The sequence below is a fragment of the Porites lutea genome, chromosome 12 (assembly GCF_958299795.1).
Source record: "Porites lutea chromosome 12, jaPorLute2.1, whole genome shotgun sequence".
NCBI lineage: Eukaryota > Metazoa > Cnidaria > Anthozoa > Scleractinia > Poritidae > Porites > Porites lutea.
This window is the reverse complement of record NC_133212.1, coordinates 15,696,958-15,713,462: the sequence shown is the minus strand read 5'-3', so window position 1 is coordinate 15,713,462 and position 16,505 is coordinate 15,696,958. Positions and strand designations below refer to the sequence as shown.

Genomic DNA, 16,505 nt, shown 5'->3' with positions numbered 1-16,505 from the left:
GTATTTTTCGCCCGCGCTCCACCATCTGGATAACTAATTTCTCAAAGAAAAAAAAAATCAATGAATATAGTGAGAACTGAGAAAAATGATCAGATGCATATCAAGTCATGAGTTATGAAACTTTGATTTTTGTGTGTCGGCTCCGGGTGTTGCTTGTGTAGCTAGCCTGCGGTATTTAAAGTGCGCATCTGCTTCTTTCCAAAGGTTTTTTATGCACAGCGGCACTACGATCCATAAAGTACCCCCACCGTCTCTGATCCCGCCAGGTACTACATGCAGGGAATGCGCTTTTGTGTCCCCGAGTACGCTTCAAAGGAACACCTCCCACCTCGGCTATAAGGCCATGTTCACACGAATCTGACCATTTTTGAAACGCATTGTTTTTCCGGATTCATGTGGACGTAGTGCGTTACACACCTGTTTTTAGTGTCGTCGTGCAACGCTCCTCCCCACAAACGAGCGTTGCTTGACGACTCTAACAGACTAGTGCGGACGCGTACGGGGGTCTTTAACCACTCTGGAGAGCGGTGGTTTCTGTGATCGGATTCACTGGTTTCGTGTGGACGCAAGGCCGATTCGTGTAAGAAAGTATGTGGTTTAATTCAAAAATATCCGGATTTGTCTGGACATAGTGAAGTATAGACACCTTGAAATAGAATGACGTAACTGTTTCGTTTGTCGTCTCGTTTAACGTTGGCCCTTGGCCGAAAAAACGAAATTGCAATTTAACAAATAGATTCAATGTTGCCATGCGTCTGTACTATTCAGTAATAGATCACAGATGACGTCAAAATGTGTTAGAGGTGAGCGTGTATGCTACAAGCGTGTCACTGATGTTTTTACCACATTTTGACGTCTTCTGCGATCTATTACTGAACAGACCCACGACAACATGGAATCTATTTGTTTTATCAGAAACCCACATGATTTTCTGGCTTTATACAATGAATTGAAAAGAAAAAACGCCGATAAACATACCTGCCTTGAACCGCTTGAATTTTCGATGATTTGTACCAGTTTAGACATCTTTAAATCCCAAACGCTAGTTGTCTTCTCTGCTTCTTCTGTTTTTCTTTATCTAAAATATAACTTGTAAATAGCGAAACGTCCCCAGCGGCGAAGAGCGAGGAGAAACGGATGTTTTCGCAGGCTAACTTGTAAACAGTTCCTTTGAAACGTTTTTCAACGTCTTCACTTCCTCAAAGCAGAATTTTGGCGAAAACATTAAAATCTTACAAAACAGCGAGTCTCTCGTAGCAATGACGCAAGGTGCAACTGTTGAGAAGTTTTCTTGCGGTTAAGGCATTCGCAAGTTGTCAAGAACTCTTCTGGTCTCCGTTTTTCCATTTTTCTTCTTTGTAAATAGCTCCTGTAAAACTTTTCCGATTCTTTCTCTTGCTTAATCCAAAATAACCTCACAAACATTTTCAACACCGGACTGAATTTACAATAGTAGTATTGGATTACGTCCTTGAAATACGTCGGTTAATGTTTTTGCATTTACAAACAAATTAAAGTTGGTAATGAAAGGTAATGAACTTGAACTCTGGATAGCCAACATGGGACTTTATCACAATAGAGAGGTAACCGTTGAAAGTAAATCGTCAACAAACATTGCGCAATGTCAACAAATCTCTATTAAGCGGAAACCCACTTTTAAGCGGACACTTTAGGGAAGGTCCCGAAGGTGTCCGATTAATAAAGGTTTCATCGGTGCGCAATCATGCAGTTGTTGCTCCGGAAATGAGTTTTGTCGAGAAACCCGACTGTGAGCAGCGGAAATCGAGCCTGAAAAACAGGGCGGAAAAAGGTTGGGCGGTGAAACGAGCGCGTCCGAGCAAAAAGGTGTGATGCAGTGGACTGGGACTCTGCTTAGAAATGTCGCTTGTTTTCGACTTCTGTCAGGGCTTGCGTTATGATGTGGTTTGTACACTAGACACTGCCGCTGTCACTGAATTATGGCAACTTGATTTGTTTTCTTGCACTTCTTCCTCGTTCCTTTGTGCTGGTACGCTGTCTCGGAGAGGCAAATGTTGCTATTTTTTGCGGGAGGTTTAGTTGGAGTAGACAAACATCTCTTTCAAAGGGTTTCTCTTATTACTTCCATGACTCTACCACTGAATTATATTTTCGTTCTCCTACTCGCCAATGTCGATGTTATTCCAAAACAAAAACAACTAAGTACTGTCTAAAACACGAAGGAAAATCTCATCCATGTCATCCATGGCAAAACGAAAAGACAGCAGATCGTGCTTCATAACTAGTTGCCTGCGTGCAGACGTCTCCTATTTCCTTTGTTGCACGCGGAAAAGGGACGTCTGCGTAACGCCGTCGCTAATCGTGTTCCGGCGTCCCGCTGGCAGGGTATTCTATTTCGCATAAATTGTGAAATAATATCCGGTTAGAAATAAGAGTTGACAGGCCAAAGAAAACATCATAAGCTCGTGATACGGGAGAAACGTGACCTTGAGAGTCTGCTTGAACAGAGGTTTTTCTTCTTTTCTCTCTCGCGCGACGATTACTAGCACTACACAGTGCATGTAGCATTCTAACCTTTGACTGAGTAAATCTCATTTTTGCCGCGCTAAGTCTTCCATTTAGAGGTCATGAAGCAGGTTTATTACATGCATACTGAGTAATCATTTCCTGTGGTTTATGCTTCTGTGGGTGTTCCCGATAGGATTTGATTTCAGATGCAGTTGTAAAGTGTTTAAATTTTCTAGACCTCTGTTAGTTACGGCTGAATAAAGATTTTAGTTTCTTTGGCAGGCTTTCTCCGAAATGCCTGCCTGGTGCGAAGTCCACGCCGCTTTTGTAGTTTTCTCAGACACTGTTTACAAATATGATGTGATGTGTCATGCACAGTAAATTGTAAAGAAATAATTTCCTCGTACACGTTAAATTTTCCGCGTCCCCGCACAAGATTTCGATCGCTCTGCTTTTCGATCGACGAAAAACAAAGCACACAATCGCACTTGTTTTGATTTGTTTTGGTTAGAAAACCCCGCTTACATAAATCATTTAAATCACCGCATACATTATCAGACCACATTCGATAACAACCAATCAGCGTTAAGTCAAACAATGCGCACTGTGTGTCAGCCTATCACAGCGTGTTCCCAAGATCTTGGGAACCCAGCAGGACGCTGGAACACGATTAGCGACGGCGTTAAGCAGACGTCCCTTTTCCGCGTGCAACAAAGGAAATAGGAGACGTCTGCACGCAGGCAACATAACTAGATGACGTGTATTTTATAAATGCGTGCAGCTCGTGCAAGGTGAAATTATGCTAATTTCAATCACCATTATCCTTCTTTTTAATTTTGAAAAAAACATCTCATTAAATGAAGAGCGGAGCGCTCGTTTCACCGCCCAACATTTATCCGCCCTGCTGAAAAACCCTACCGATTGAATTAATACTGATTGAGAATTTATAGAGGATATTACATGCATGGCCGCGCTTAGATACGAAATTTCTCTTCTCGTGTTGAAAAATATTTCACTCGTTCACTGCGCTCACTCGTGAAATATTTTTTCAACACGAGAAGAGAAATTTGGTATCTCCAAGCGGTCATGTAATGTTCTAGATATTATATAAACACCAATAAACTACCAAACCATTTCACTTTAATAGTTTTTTGGTGTGAAAGGCGCGATTTATTATGTAGCCATAGCAACGGTGATAGTTTTCGCGCGAAAGCTCACCTGGTATTTCATTGGTGTTTATATAATAAACTTTGGTTTTAAACGGCCTGCGAACTTTTTCTTTCCTTTGCAACCTTCTTTTTTCTAGGCGGTATTCTGTTGACTTCTTGTTTTCTTTAATTCATTTGTTTTACGTTACCCGTAAGTTTTACAGGTTCTTCCACCAGGATGAGCCCAAGCTTTTTCACCTGTCTTCTTCTAGCCTCATAGGACATAAGGCCTCGGATAGGGGATGAAGCCAAATTAGACAAAAACGTAATAATAAAAAAGATAATAAAAGAAGAAATGTGATAAATAAGGACAATCAACTGAAGAGAGGTTGGAACGATCGTTGATGTTAGAATTCAGAATTGGCAGTCAGTTTTGTCGGTGGAAGGAACAACACAGGTCCCATGGTGTAATGGTTAGCACTCTGGACTTTGAATCCAGCGATCCGAGTTCAAATCTCGGTGGGACCTATCAGAGAAGTATTTTTCTTTTTGGACCTTTTTGATTTCTCTAGTTTTCGTTTAGAACTATAATAGGTACCCTGCGAGCAGAGTATATAATAGGTGGAAATACTTATAAAAAAGCCTCATCTTTTTTCCTCGAAAAAAAGAAACTATAAACGGTTTTCTTTTTTACTGCAGCTAATTAGGGTCTCCAGCTTCAAAATCAAACGGGAGAAAGAAAGTCGGGGCAATCTACCAACATCATTTTCATATCTGAGAAGGCGGTTGCAGAAAAATATTTGTGATTGGAGTTTGCTGGTTCTTTTTTTGATCTGAGAGCTGGTTTTCTGCAAGTTCTGTCCTCTTTTCTTTATCCTAAAACTTCGATTCTCCTGAAGCATCAGCACGGTCTTCCTTTTCTGCGCCGCGCTCAGTGCTTACTAAAACCTGGCCATGAGAAAACAAAACATGAGCAAAACAAATATATAAAAAGAGACAAAAAAAGTGTGTATAACCGGCCGCTGACGATCATGCTATTCAACTGTCAAACAAGAAATAAGTTTCAAACATTTACTGTGCGGAACGTTTTAAATATGGCACGATATATATTTCCCTTTAACCCAATAGCACGATCGGGTAAACAATTTGGCAGAAAAAGTGTCCAAATTAGACAAAGAATTATATAATACACATATTTAGTATTAAAGAAAAGAAATGGAATATGAAAATTATGTTTCTGAGAGTAGACCTGCACCGTTCTAAACCTCTTATTTCACTGGCCCCTTTAATCTGCACTTCCATTGTTTTCAGTTATCGGGGCATTGTTATGTGACAATCCCTATTGTTTTCCCAGCCAATCAAAAACAAACTTTCAAATAGGTGCGGGATCGCCCGTTTCTGAGTACGATTCTGAGGGGAACGGAGGGTAGAGCATACGCAACGGGTGCAGGATACGAACGCTCATTTTGTCCGCACCCACCCTATCAATAGGTCCCATGGTGTAATGGTTAGCACTCTGGACTTTGAATCCAGCGATCCGAGTTCAAATCTCGGTGGGACCTCACTGTCAGAGACATTTAATTTTCTTTTCTGTTCTTGTTTTTCTGTTTTGTTGTTGTTGTTGTTGTTTGCTGCTGTTTTTTTTTTTTCATTGTTTCGTCCTGTTTTCCTTTAACAGCTTTTCACAATCCTCACATATAGGTCAAAATACTCAAAAAAGTAATTAATGGTCGACTTGATCGGGAAACGACGGGTTTCACTTGGATAGGAATTTTTAAAAGGGCCTCTAGCTTCCGAAAAGAAACAAAAATCTGAACAATCCTCTTTTTGCCTCTCCTTGTTATAAACAGGTGTTGAAAATGAAAAAAATAATTCGCTGTTTATACAGAGAGAAGTGTGACGTCTTGATAACATGCATGGTAGCAAAATTTCTGGATCTCAACAATCTTTCTTGACGAGCCGGCCATTTGCATAGTGTCGAAAGATGGAAGAAAAGTATGGGCTACCGTCTTGCTCCTTGTAACAATGACGCCCGGATAGCCGTGTAATAAACAAGATTTAACCATAAAAGGAACTACACTTTATTCGGCCGCCATGACACCCGGAAAACATGGCCCACACAAATATCCATGATCCTTTGCACGTTTACAGTAACCGAGAACTTCCGCTAACACAACTTCCGGTAGACAATACTATCGATACATTACACTCCTGAGTGCAATCATGCTCAGGAAAGTCCGGACATTTTGCTACCATGGCAACTTGACGAGACGACTTGTCCTACTCGTCTCACTCGCGTTTCGCTTTCGCCTCTGTGCAAAAAATGCTGCGGGGGAGCCAACTTCTTCTCTCTATTGTCTGGGCCATAGAAAAATTGCCGAAATAATGGAGTGGTAACCAGTATGGCCGCCCTAACTATAAATAGATATATGTTCATAAAATGATCACGTATAACTCATGTGTAATTTCGAGTTAGTTAAACATGCTGTAATAAACAGATATGAATAAGTTACCTATTTAACATAAGCAATAAATAAAATGTGTGTTGTATGAATATAAAATAAAATAAATGTGAAATACGTGTACGAGTTTGAAAGAGCAGGACTTATGGGCTCCTTCCAAGAGTATGTATTTGCCATTTTTTTTTCCATTTTACCATCGGTTATGTAATACATGAATACTGTATAGGTCACCCTTCTGTCTTTGAGGCTGTATTGTAAGAAACTGATAAAGCCACGAAAATGAATTTCACACTGATTTCAGTGCAAAATGAGCTCACCTATATAGTTCATCAAATTTAAACGCTCCCAGTTTTACAGCCCGTGTGACATGCCAGGCGCAATGAAAAGAAAAAAATATTTGGAGTTTTTGATCGATCGTTGAGCAAGTTTATCAGAGACCGTCTTTTAGACGGAGAAGCCGGGCTGCTGAGCTCATGAATGTTCGTCCGCTTTTCGAACGTGGAGCAACTTGGAGCATGTGGTGCTTATTGTGAGTCTTATAGTTATTATTCTGCACAGCCGAGTTGACTATATGTTTGAACATGTGGATGAAAATCCCGTTTTAAGAGTCACTATCTTTGATAAGACAACTACATATTTAAATTGTACAATTATATACTGGTAAAAAGTAGTTTTTCTTCCTGGGATAATATAAAATCTCCGCTGTATACACCTATTTCAATTAAGGTTGCTTCTGAGAAGAATGATGCATGATCCATGTTTCATAACGCGCGGTGCATTATTGTAGCAAGTCTAGTAAATTATGTGCCCGCAACGAGCCTAGGAACCTAGAAAGCAAACGCCGCTAAAGTTTCTATGCTATGTAAGCAGAACGTTAAGACAATGTATTTCAAAACACTGAATCCTAGGCTTTTTAACTTAAGACAGTGATTTGAGGTTAGGTTTTTCTCTGTGGTAATATGCAAATGCTGCAAATTTTCAACGAGTTTGCTTGGCTCGTGGAAGTGGGAATTTTGGATGGAGTTTAAAAAGAAATCAAATTCAAGGCGTTTGTCGAACAACAGTAAATAACTGAACATTACGTGTTTATCTATTTTTCAGGCAATAGGTGGTTTTCACGTTACGTCATGGCCGCCATGCTGGTGGACGGTAAACAAAAGATCGCTAATTAGCTCGCTTTGTTTGTCCACCAGCATTTGTTCATTTCACCATTGTTATTTGTGTCTCCCGAGATTGCTTGAAAACCACCTATTATTTCAAAACTGAATAAAAAAAAGAATAGCGTCGATTTGCTTTATTAAAATAACCTGCTTTCTGGCCCATGGAAAAACGCAGCTTAATCAGGCGGGTAAAACCCTATTCATTTAATGTTGTTAAAAGAAGAGGCTTCTAATTTTTTACCATGAGATTTTAAAAATGACATTTTTCAGCTCGCTCATGCTTAAGAATTTTAGCAGCCATTTGACTTGAAAGCTCTTAGTCTTGAACGCCTTTTCACAAATGGTCTCCATTATTTCAATGAACGTGAACAAGACTAAACTTCCCGCTACAAAAGGGTTTACCATAGTGCACCGCAGGCTATGAAGCATGGTTCACGGGAGCAACCTTAATTGAAATAGGTGTATAAATTTGGCTAAGCTACAAACTGTGACACGTCAGAGGCAACTCGTTATACTGCCTGTACGCATGCTCAGTGGAGTTGCTGTTGCCTAATGGCCGTTATTGTCCCCAGAGCCCCTCGTTTCTTTTGGTCACGTGCCGAGTGGCTCAGGAACGAGAAGGCCTAATGGCTATTTCAAGACAGCGAGACTAGGTCGTGGTTGTGTAAATTTGCAATTTTGGGGACTCTATGGCTTCTTTTAAAGTTATTATTAACAGTCCCATACACCACTTCGACACAAGACTCTCATTCGTTATGATACCATACCATGCAAAGCCAAAGCGCAAAAACGGAATCTGTTTGGATCACTTCACATGAAAGCTAATAAGATTATTCAATGGCGAATAATTAATGGAACAGAGAGGGAAACACTCAGGACTAGTCTGGGATATGTGAATTTCACTTAAGTTGTATTTTAGACCAACTGAACGCTTGAATTAATAGAAAGTTGGTTTCCGGAGAGGTCCGTAACTTTTGTTTAGTGTTGTCAAGAGAGTGAATCAACAATCGCCAGTACATTATTTTGAATATTTTGCTTTGAGACAGTCGCGCGAAAACTTGCATGATGACGTTCCAAATAATAGATTGAAATTTGGGGATGTCCCATGCATCAGATTCCGTTTAATTACAACCTCTAAAAATAACTTTAATGAAATTCACATATCCGGCCAACGCTTAAGATTCCTTTGTGTCAGATTATTCTCTCTTGGGTTATTTAGATGATGATGGTGGTGATGATGACAATGATGATGTATGATGATGATGATGATGATGATTGAGCTTGAGAGAGGGATGATTGGATAGTTAAGACGTGGGATGAATTATTGGATGTAAAATTCTGGGGTGCTTGACCGAGAACGTTCCTCGACTGGAGTTTTTATGTTTCTGCGTCGCCTTCGTTTTCTTGGTGTCATCTGTTCATCTGGATTTGATCTTGATCGTGTTGATCCATCTAAACTACCATACGCCTGATCACTTCCCTGAAACGGAACCAGCGCCTTGGAATCCTGTAGCATTTGTTTCATTTCCTCGTAGTGTTTATTCTGTTCCTCCATTATCCCGCGGATCTCCATTTTCACTTCTTTTCTGAGTTCTTCAATTTTCTCTTCTTGCTTTGAAATCATCACCTCAGTTCTTCGCTGCCATTCTTTTTCCTTTTTGAGTTCTTGTAAAATCTGCTTGTGTTTTTGATCACTCTTTTCCTTCTCTTTGCTACCCTCATCGACTTTCAAGTTTCCGTTGGCTTGCCTAAACTCAAGCTCTCCATAAAGGCGTTCTTTAAGATCTCGCCGCAGACTCTTCATATACTGCGCTCGGTCTTGAGCCTTCTTAACTCGCTCCAGTGCCTCGCGGATTGTCTCCTGAGATTGCCTTAGATTCTCTTCATATTGAATCTCCGCTATTTTACGAATTAAAATATCAGTACTCTCACGCATTCTGCTTTGAAGTGTATCTTGTAAATCTGAGGCACCCCAATTCAATCGATTTGAAGGAGAGCCTATTTGTAGAACAGGGAGATGTAAGTCTTCCAAGTCCCTGTCTTGGTCATCTACTGCATTGCCATTAGCATCGCGCGCCATTTGCACAACATCGTGGAGACTGGGTCCTGCCTGATTGGCGTACAGTCTTTCCTCGCCCTGAACCCGATGTGCCGCCATTTTGAATCTGCTAATGGGGGCTGCGTTGTCACGTGACATATGCTCAATAACCTTTAAATAAAGTTAAATACCAGTAAACAGAAAAAAAAAGACAGTCTTTCGAGTCAATAGTAGATAACCAGGAATAAAAAAAAAACATAAGAATAAGACAGATTTTTCATTAGCTATGTGTTAGCAAATAAAGTAGTGGCCTGCAAGTTTGGAAGTGACATAGAAAATGGAGAAAGGTTTCTTTACGCTCGGTAACGTGATCCCTCTATGTTCTTTTAGTTCTGGAATCGATCATATCTCAATTCTAGAGGTGTCACAATGATTTTGTCAGGTTTTAGTGCGTTCCCGTCACAAACCCCTCATTAGGCTGATTTAGCAACAGAACTGGAACATCAGTTGACGACGGCGCGCGCAAATCAAACAACTGGCTTCACCAATGGCAGAGCGACAAATTGGGCACCGGAAGTCGAGTTTAGTCTTTTCCGCGCGCTTTACAGTCGTTGAATGACGTTCCCGTTCTGTTACTAAATCAGCGTATTAGGGAGCTTAAGCAACGAAGAGGTCGACGGCGACGAGAACGGCCATAAACCAATAGGTTTAGATTGGCAAAAAAAAACTTTGCATGCGCATCACGCTTTTTTTGTTCATTTCTTGCCGTCGTTGCAAGACTACAACGTGAAAATGCCTAATTTCACGTTTTGTCGAGGACGGAAACACAAAACAACAATTTAGTTTTTCTTTTCCTGAACTTTGATACAATCCTTTAGAATTCAACTCCAGAGAAGTTTGCCAACATTTGACGAATTAAACGAGATGGAATAAGCGCGATAAAGTTTGAGGCGCGCGAATTCACTTTTCAAGCGGACGTTTTCATCCGTCGCCGTCGCCGTCGTCGTTGCTTAAGCTTCCTATTTAGCGCGTGTGCTGCGAGTGCGAATGAAGTGGCGCGTGCGCTTAGCGCGCGTGCCGCACAACCTTTAATAAAGTCTTAAAAGACAGCATGGCTTAAATATGTGATATCTTCCTGACTGAACCTGAATTCTTGAAAAGTTGCACTGTGATTCCAAACTATACCTTTGGGAGTACCTTTCTAGCTTGGACTGACTAACCTGTTTTTGAGCCGTTACGCTCTTGGTTGCCTTCTGCCATTGTTTTCTGGAGCCATGTTCAACCGACATAACTGACTGCTCATCATCAGCTTTTTGCTCCCTTTCAGCTAAAATACGAAAAAAAAGGAAATATTTCATTAGTCTCGGTCCCAGTCGTTCTTGGCAAGTTTGCCCTACGTCACCAGTCAACCTTTTGCGAGAATTCGTTCGATTCAAAGCCTCCTCCGATCCCCCAACTCACATAGGATTTTTCCGTCACGCTGCATTTAAAATTCTTAGAAAATAACAAGAGAGAATGAATATAATTAGATGTTTACCCAAAAGATATTTCCAACTAGATTTACGAATATTTTTGGTCAATTGGAAAAGCTCACAGCCTTTGCGAAATTGCTCTACTGTTCTCTTTCTTCGAGAATACACGTCACATGGGTAAAGAAACTAATAGTTTGACTTTGACTGATGTGTTAGGTCCGTTAGCTCAGTCGGCAGAGCGTGGTGCTGATAACGCCAAGGTCGTGAGTTCGACCCTCACACGGACCAGTAAACACAAAAATATTTTCCTCTTTTTTTGTGAGTGCTTCTTTCTGTTTGTTTATGTGTTTGTTTGTCTTCTCTTTCGCTGTGCTATCATATTTTTATCCTTGGTAGACACCTTTTTTTAAGCCTTGAGTGGGCAGCCGTGGTTGCCTTGCAGAGGAAAAATGAGTCATGGTCATACATATATATTTGTAAACGAGTACCATTTACCGAGCGTTTCTAGCTTGAATTAACTATGCACAGGAGGTGTTAATGCAAATTGGCTCAGTTAACAATCTCCTAGGTCATTTGGAATATCTGCAGGAGGTGTTTACATGACACCGGGGCGACTTTCGCACCAGAGCGATTTCACTCCGGTTCCCTCTCATGGCTCTACATTTGTTTACATGATACCACCACAAAAAGTCATGCCGGCGCGAGTCACCCCGCGTGGGCTCATCCCGGTTGTTGTACTAGGAAGAGAATTTCGCTCCGGTACGAAATCTCGCAATGGTAGTAATGTAAACGCAAACCGACCAAAAGTTTCGGTGTGAAAATCGGTCTGCCAGTAGACTGGAACGGGTAGCGCATGCGTAATGTTTGCGATTTTGAATCACACTTGTATTTTATCAACATGAAGAGTACCTTCAAATAGCGAGATATGAAATGACCCAGTCATCATGTAAACGCGATACGAAATCAAAAAGTCTTCCCGGTACTGAAACTCGCACCGGTACGAGTTTTCCCTTACGTTTCGATCCCAGTAATAGTCTTGGAAAACAATTCTTTCCCATTCGTCTGCATTCACGAAACTCTTTGGCTGCGTCCAGCTCAGAGTCTAGTTCCAAAGACACCCGGTTTAGAAAAGTCACACTGAGGAATTTGTTGCTATAGAGTTCGGGGTTCCGTCAGTGATTTTTTCTTAAACTGATTTGCGTGCTATAATATCATCCATACTTACTTTTCACAAAATGTGTTTCTTGTTTGTATACAAATCAATATATTTATTATTGCTGAGGCAGTTGCCCAAATTTGCAATTTAATTCTGTAATATATTTAGTCGCTATGTTAAGAAAAACGAGACTTATTTTTTATTTCCATTCCCTAGCTTTATTTCCTATAGCACTCAGTTCTAAATAGTACCAGGAACTCCAAACAGCCTTCAGTACTATGTATACTGCATTCAGATGCAACTCAGCGGTGGGTAAAATATGACAGCGGCACCCAACGAGAACATAGTTCAAAACCACTTAAACATAGCATTGCTGAACGTATTTTAGTGTTTAAACGGCATAAGGCATATTTTTATCCCCTATAAATTTTTCATCTGACTGTGTTCGGATTTCCTAGCTGAAAGTCTAGTGATCCGAAAATTATAGGGATCAAAACTTACCTTTCCGAAAATTTCAGCCAGAAAAAAGGCTCCCGAAAATTCTAGGTGACCTTTTTAGGGTCAAAATCCGTTAAAAATGGGCAATTTACACCATTTTGGGGGGGTTCGAAAATCCTAGGGGAGGCAGGCAAGCAAGAAATTTAACAACAAATGCTCCGAAAATTCTAGATCTCAAATCGTCTCCCGAACCGATGTTTTCCGATAGTTGTCGTTGGGTGCCCCTGATATGAGGGATCGAACTCGAGTTATTTACTTCCCGGAGTCAAAGTCCTTATAGTTTCTAATGTCCTCAAAAATTAATTCAAAAAACTAAAAATCAACTCTGGATTCAGGCCATGTACAAGAAACTGTGCAGCCCAAGAAATGCTATAGCAAGGCAGTTGAACTGTTTTCACTTGGGCGAAATAAATTGCTTAAGTAGTAACTTTTGCGCGCAGTCTTCCTGTCAAAATATTTCTTCAAACAATGCTTTTTCGATGTATTTTTCTCACGTGACCAGAAAGTGCAATAAAGCCTCCAGTTTGCACTTAGTTTGCTCAGTATTTATAATTTTACGTGTTCTGTCTTTTTTCAACAGTAAATTAAATATGTTGTGGTTTAATTTTATCGTTGGTATATATAAAGCCGGTTTTATTTTGCTTTGTTTTTTTGATATGATGATCGGTAAGATGATATAAAATAATGAGTTTGAAACGAAGGAAGCGTAAATTTTTTTTCACAAAGGATAAAAATGAACCCTACGGTGAGTGCTTTAGGCTTTTGAATATGGCAATTCGTTCTATTAAAACTTCTATTCATACAAAAACATTCACGAAATATTCAAACGAAAACAATGAACGTAGGTATGAAAAATATGCTGGCACCTAGCTGTAAAAAGTCGATAGAATTTAAAAGCAGGCAAGCGAGAAAGCTGTTCATGCAATGAAGTAGAATTCCTCCGCATCTAGTTTTGAGAAAGACAACTCCGTAGCGTGGCTGAAACAGTCATTTGTCAGTTTTTTGTCAGCATGTCTTAATACACTTTTCAACAGTGTAATATATATATATCTATCAATCATGCAAGCTTTACTTTGAGACGCTCTGCTCGATTCTGATTATGAATTAAAGCATTAATGAACTTTTTTTGTAAATCTATCACTGTGTTACGGAAGGAAAATAAGATATGTCAGCAGGCAAAGAGAATTAAAAGTTTTCATTGTGTTGCCGGCTTTCTACAGATCTTTTTACTTGGTTTTGCTATTCTCAAATTACATGCTGCAATCACATGACAGCTTATAATTACAGAATATGTGAAGGTTTCTGAATTTATGTCGCTGTTAATTCGGTACCTGCTAATAATGTGTACGATCTTTTCTCTAAAGGAGTCCAATTCTTCTCGAATGCAGTCCACTGCCTTTGTAGATGACTGGAGCACCCTGTACAAACAGCAACACGGCCACCCGAAAACAGGCTAGCATTTCCGCCATGTTTCAGCGTCTCCAACACTGGAAAGAATGGTCCATGCGTGCGTTTTTGGTAATATAATCGTCTTATCGGGCCTGGCGTTGGATCATTGCATGCTACGCAGACCGATATATGGCGTTCTGACATTTTTAAGACTTCAAGCCATTAATCGCAATTTACCAAACTAGACTTGGACTTAGCAATCAGCCTTCGTTCCGCCGAAAGAGAACACAGCTCTCTTTCCAAAATAAAAGTTAAAACGAACGAAAAAAATTGAAATTATTTTCTGTTCCCACAACAACGTTGCAAACAGCAGTTTTGTGAATGCGTACCTGCCGCGGCGACTTCTGTTAAATTATTTATTGGCCACAAAAGTGACTATATCAGGTAGCTAACTTATAGTATCAATTAAAGTTGTCGGCATGACAACGACTGTTATAAGACCAATAATGTGGAAATAGTTGGAACACCTGCTTTGAGTCACAAATTATTCTGCACGGCCGTCAAAACATAGAAATTCATCCGCTTTTTTCGAGAAATGTTTTTTTTTCACTCAACGGATCCGTAAAGATCGTTAAGGTTAAAACTGAATATCATCACTCCAACAAAAACTGCACTGGATTTACATCAAATTTGGTCGGGGCAAATTTGATGCAAAAAAAGTGAAAACTGAGAGGAATTAAATAAAAAGCAAAGATAGTAAATACCGTATTTGAGCCCTAGCCTAACCGTATTTACACCCTCATGTAATTAATCAGGGTTGCAAACACGGTATAAACAAACTTTGCTAATACCTTCCTTCTAGTGCGTATTTTTAAACATCATCTTGTTCGGACCAAATTTGTTGTAATAAATTAAAGCAACTTCCAAAGTGACAATTAAGTTTTGAAAATTTACATGTAGAAACTGTTTAAAGGGGTCTTATTCAATCTATATGTCTGAGGCCCTACTCATTCGGGCACCCACACAATAATAACACTTTGTCATCGCTCCCTTTAGCGTCCTTAAAGCTGTTCCCTTTTAGTGCACGGTTTCCTCCTTAGCATGGCTTCAGAGAGAGGTCTGTTCTCAGAATTTCCCTGCCGGGTTAACAAAAATTAGCTGAGAGCTCGACCTGTCACCCCGGGCCACTTTAGCATGTTGTGTGCGCCATTCTCACAGATCAATCTTTGTAAATAGTAACGTATACGTTTTAACCCTGATACTTTTTTAATACTAAGTTATGGTTTTGAAAAACTCAATAAGTGCGATAGACGTAGGCCGCTAGCTTTTTGATATTTTCCTTGGTGGGTTTTTCCTTAAAGACTGTTTCCAAATGGCAAAAATTGCGTACATAACTGAAATTATAATAATCAGCCTCTTTAATTCGTGCCTGGGATGACGATGAATTCACCTATATATATAACTGGTCCCATAGCATAGTCAAACAATTTGAGATTCATCAAGACAGTTCGAATTCCTTTTTTGCGCTGGCAGTGTAGCTTAAAAGTTCGGACAAATTAAGTCTCATTCGTTAAAGGAAGAAGTTTATAATCGTCCTTTTTCGAATAAACCATTTCTGATCAATAAAATACAGTTTTTTTGTTTTGGTCGGCAAAAGGACTAGCCGCCAAGAATTCCTGGTTAAGTTGGTCAGTATTGAGCTGATATTGAACTCAGCAGTGATAAAATGAGACTTTTACAGCCTTGTCCCCTGTGGCGACATTTCGCTTCCCCTCGAAATGACGTCAGAGGAAGGATCAGCATAGAAATTCCATATACTGATGATGTGACATTACCGTTTTTGCGGAGAAACCAGTGGTGACGTCGCTAAATGTCGGCTGTTTTCTGAGGCTACTTCGTCCCCATCCTGATAAATAATAAATAAAGAAATAAAATTAATGTTAGCTACACGAGCTTAAACAAAGTAAAGGATTCTGTACAGGAAATGACTATATTTATATGGAAAGAGTAATTTCCTTTTGTCACTTGTCTTTTGAAATGCACATTTTGCTTTGACTAGGCACATCAACAAGGTGAACTTATAGAAAAAATACAGGTTCAAATCAAATGAACAACTTCATTTAACTATGCTGGCCACACACATCAAAAGACGATTAAGTCCAGGTGGGGTGTAAGCAAACACACATTACAAAAAATAGAAGCAATATGGTGTTTTCATACTATCGAATTACAAAATGTTACAAAATTTTAGAAAATAATTAACGACGTAAAAATGTACACAGTATAGCTAGCTTTAAGTAGCCAGCATCGAAAGAGGTAGGAGATAGGAAGGAGGTAAAGAAGGATATATGACAAGCACACAGAGTAGCTAAAATAATAAACAGTCCTGGATTCAATGGTCTTCCACTTACATACACACAAATACAAATCGATTCGTGAATTACAAAAAATGAATGGAATGTAAAAATAACCATCAATTCAAAACAACAATTCTGCAAACAAAGGCTTGAATTTTATTGGGAATACAATGCCATATTTGCAGGGAATTCCTGTTGCAGGAGGTATTAAGAAATTATGCAAAAGGAAAGGGCAAAATGACTAAATTAAGCTGCATTTTCCTTTCTCCACCGCTAAATTGGGTGTTAATAATTAAGTCATATTATTACCAAGCTGTCAGTGTACATGATCAAAATTT

At 39.7% G+C, this 16,505-nt stretch overlaps 1 protein-coding gene and 3 non-coding genes across 4 annotated transcripts; 3 read left to right on the top strand and 1 right to left on the bottom strand.

Annotated features, from left to right (window-relative positions):
- The first annotated feature begins 4,091 nt into the window (after positions 1-4,091).
- Positions 4,092-4,163, top strand: Trnaq-uug (transfer RNA glutamine (anticodon UUG)). Its single transcript has one exon. It is a non-coding gene; the product is annotated as a tRNA-Gln (tRNA).
- A 962-nt stretch (positions 4,164-5,125) lies between these two features.
- Trnaq-uug (transfer RNA glutamine (anticodon UUG)) lies at positions 5,126-5,197 on the top strand. The gene has a single exon. It is a non-coding gene; the product is annotated as a tRNA-Gln (tRNA).
- A 3,319-nt stretch (positions 5,198-8,516) lies between these two features.
- Positions 8,517-14,181, bottom strand: LOC140921367 (uncharacterized). Its single transcript, XM_073371367.1, has 3 exons — positions 13,753-14,181; positions 10,516-10,622; positions 8,517-9,466 (listed from the first exon to the last, which is right to left on the bottom strand). Exons 1-3 carry the CDS (start codon positions 14,012-14,014, stop codon positions 8,579-8,581), a joined length of 1,257 nt encoding a protein of 418 aa, XP_073227468.1. The 5' UTR covers positions 14,015-14,181; the 3' UTR covers positions 8,517-8,578.
- Positions 10,983-11,055, top strand: Trnai-gau (transfer RNA isoleucine (anticodon GAU)). Its single transcript has one exon. It is a non-coding gene; the product is annotated as a tRNA-Ile (tRNA).
- Positions 14,182-16,505: the final 2,324 nt, after the last annotated feature.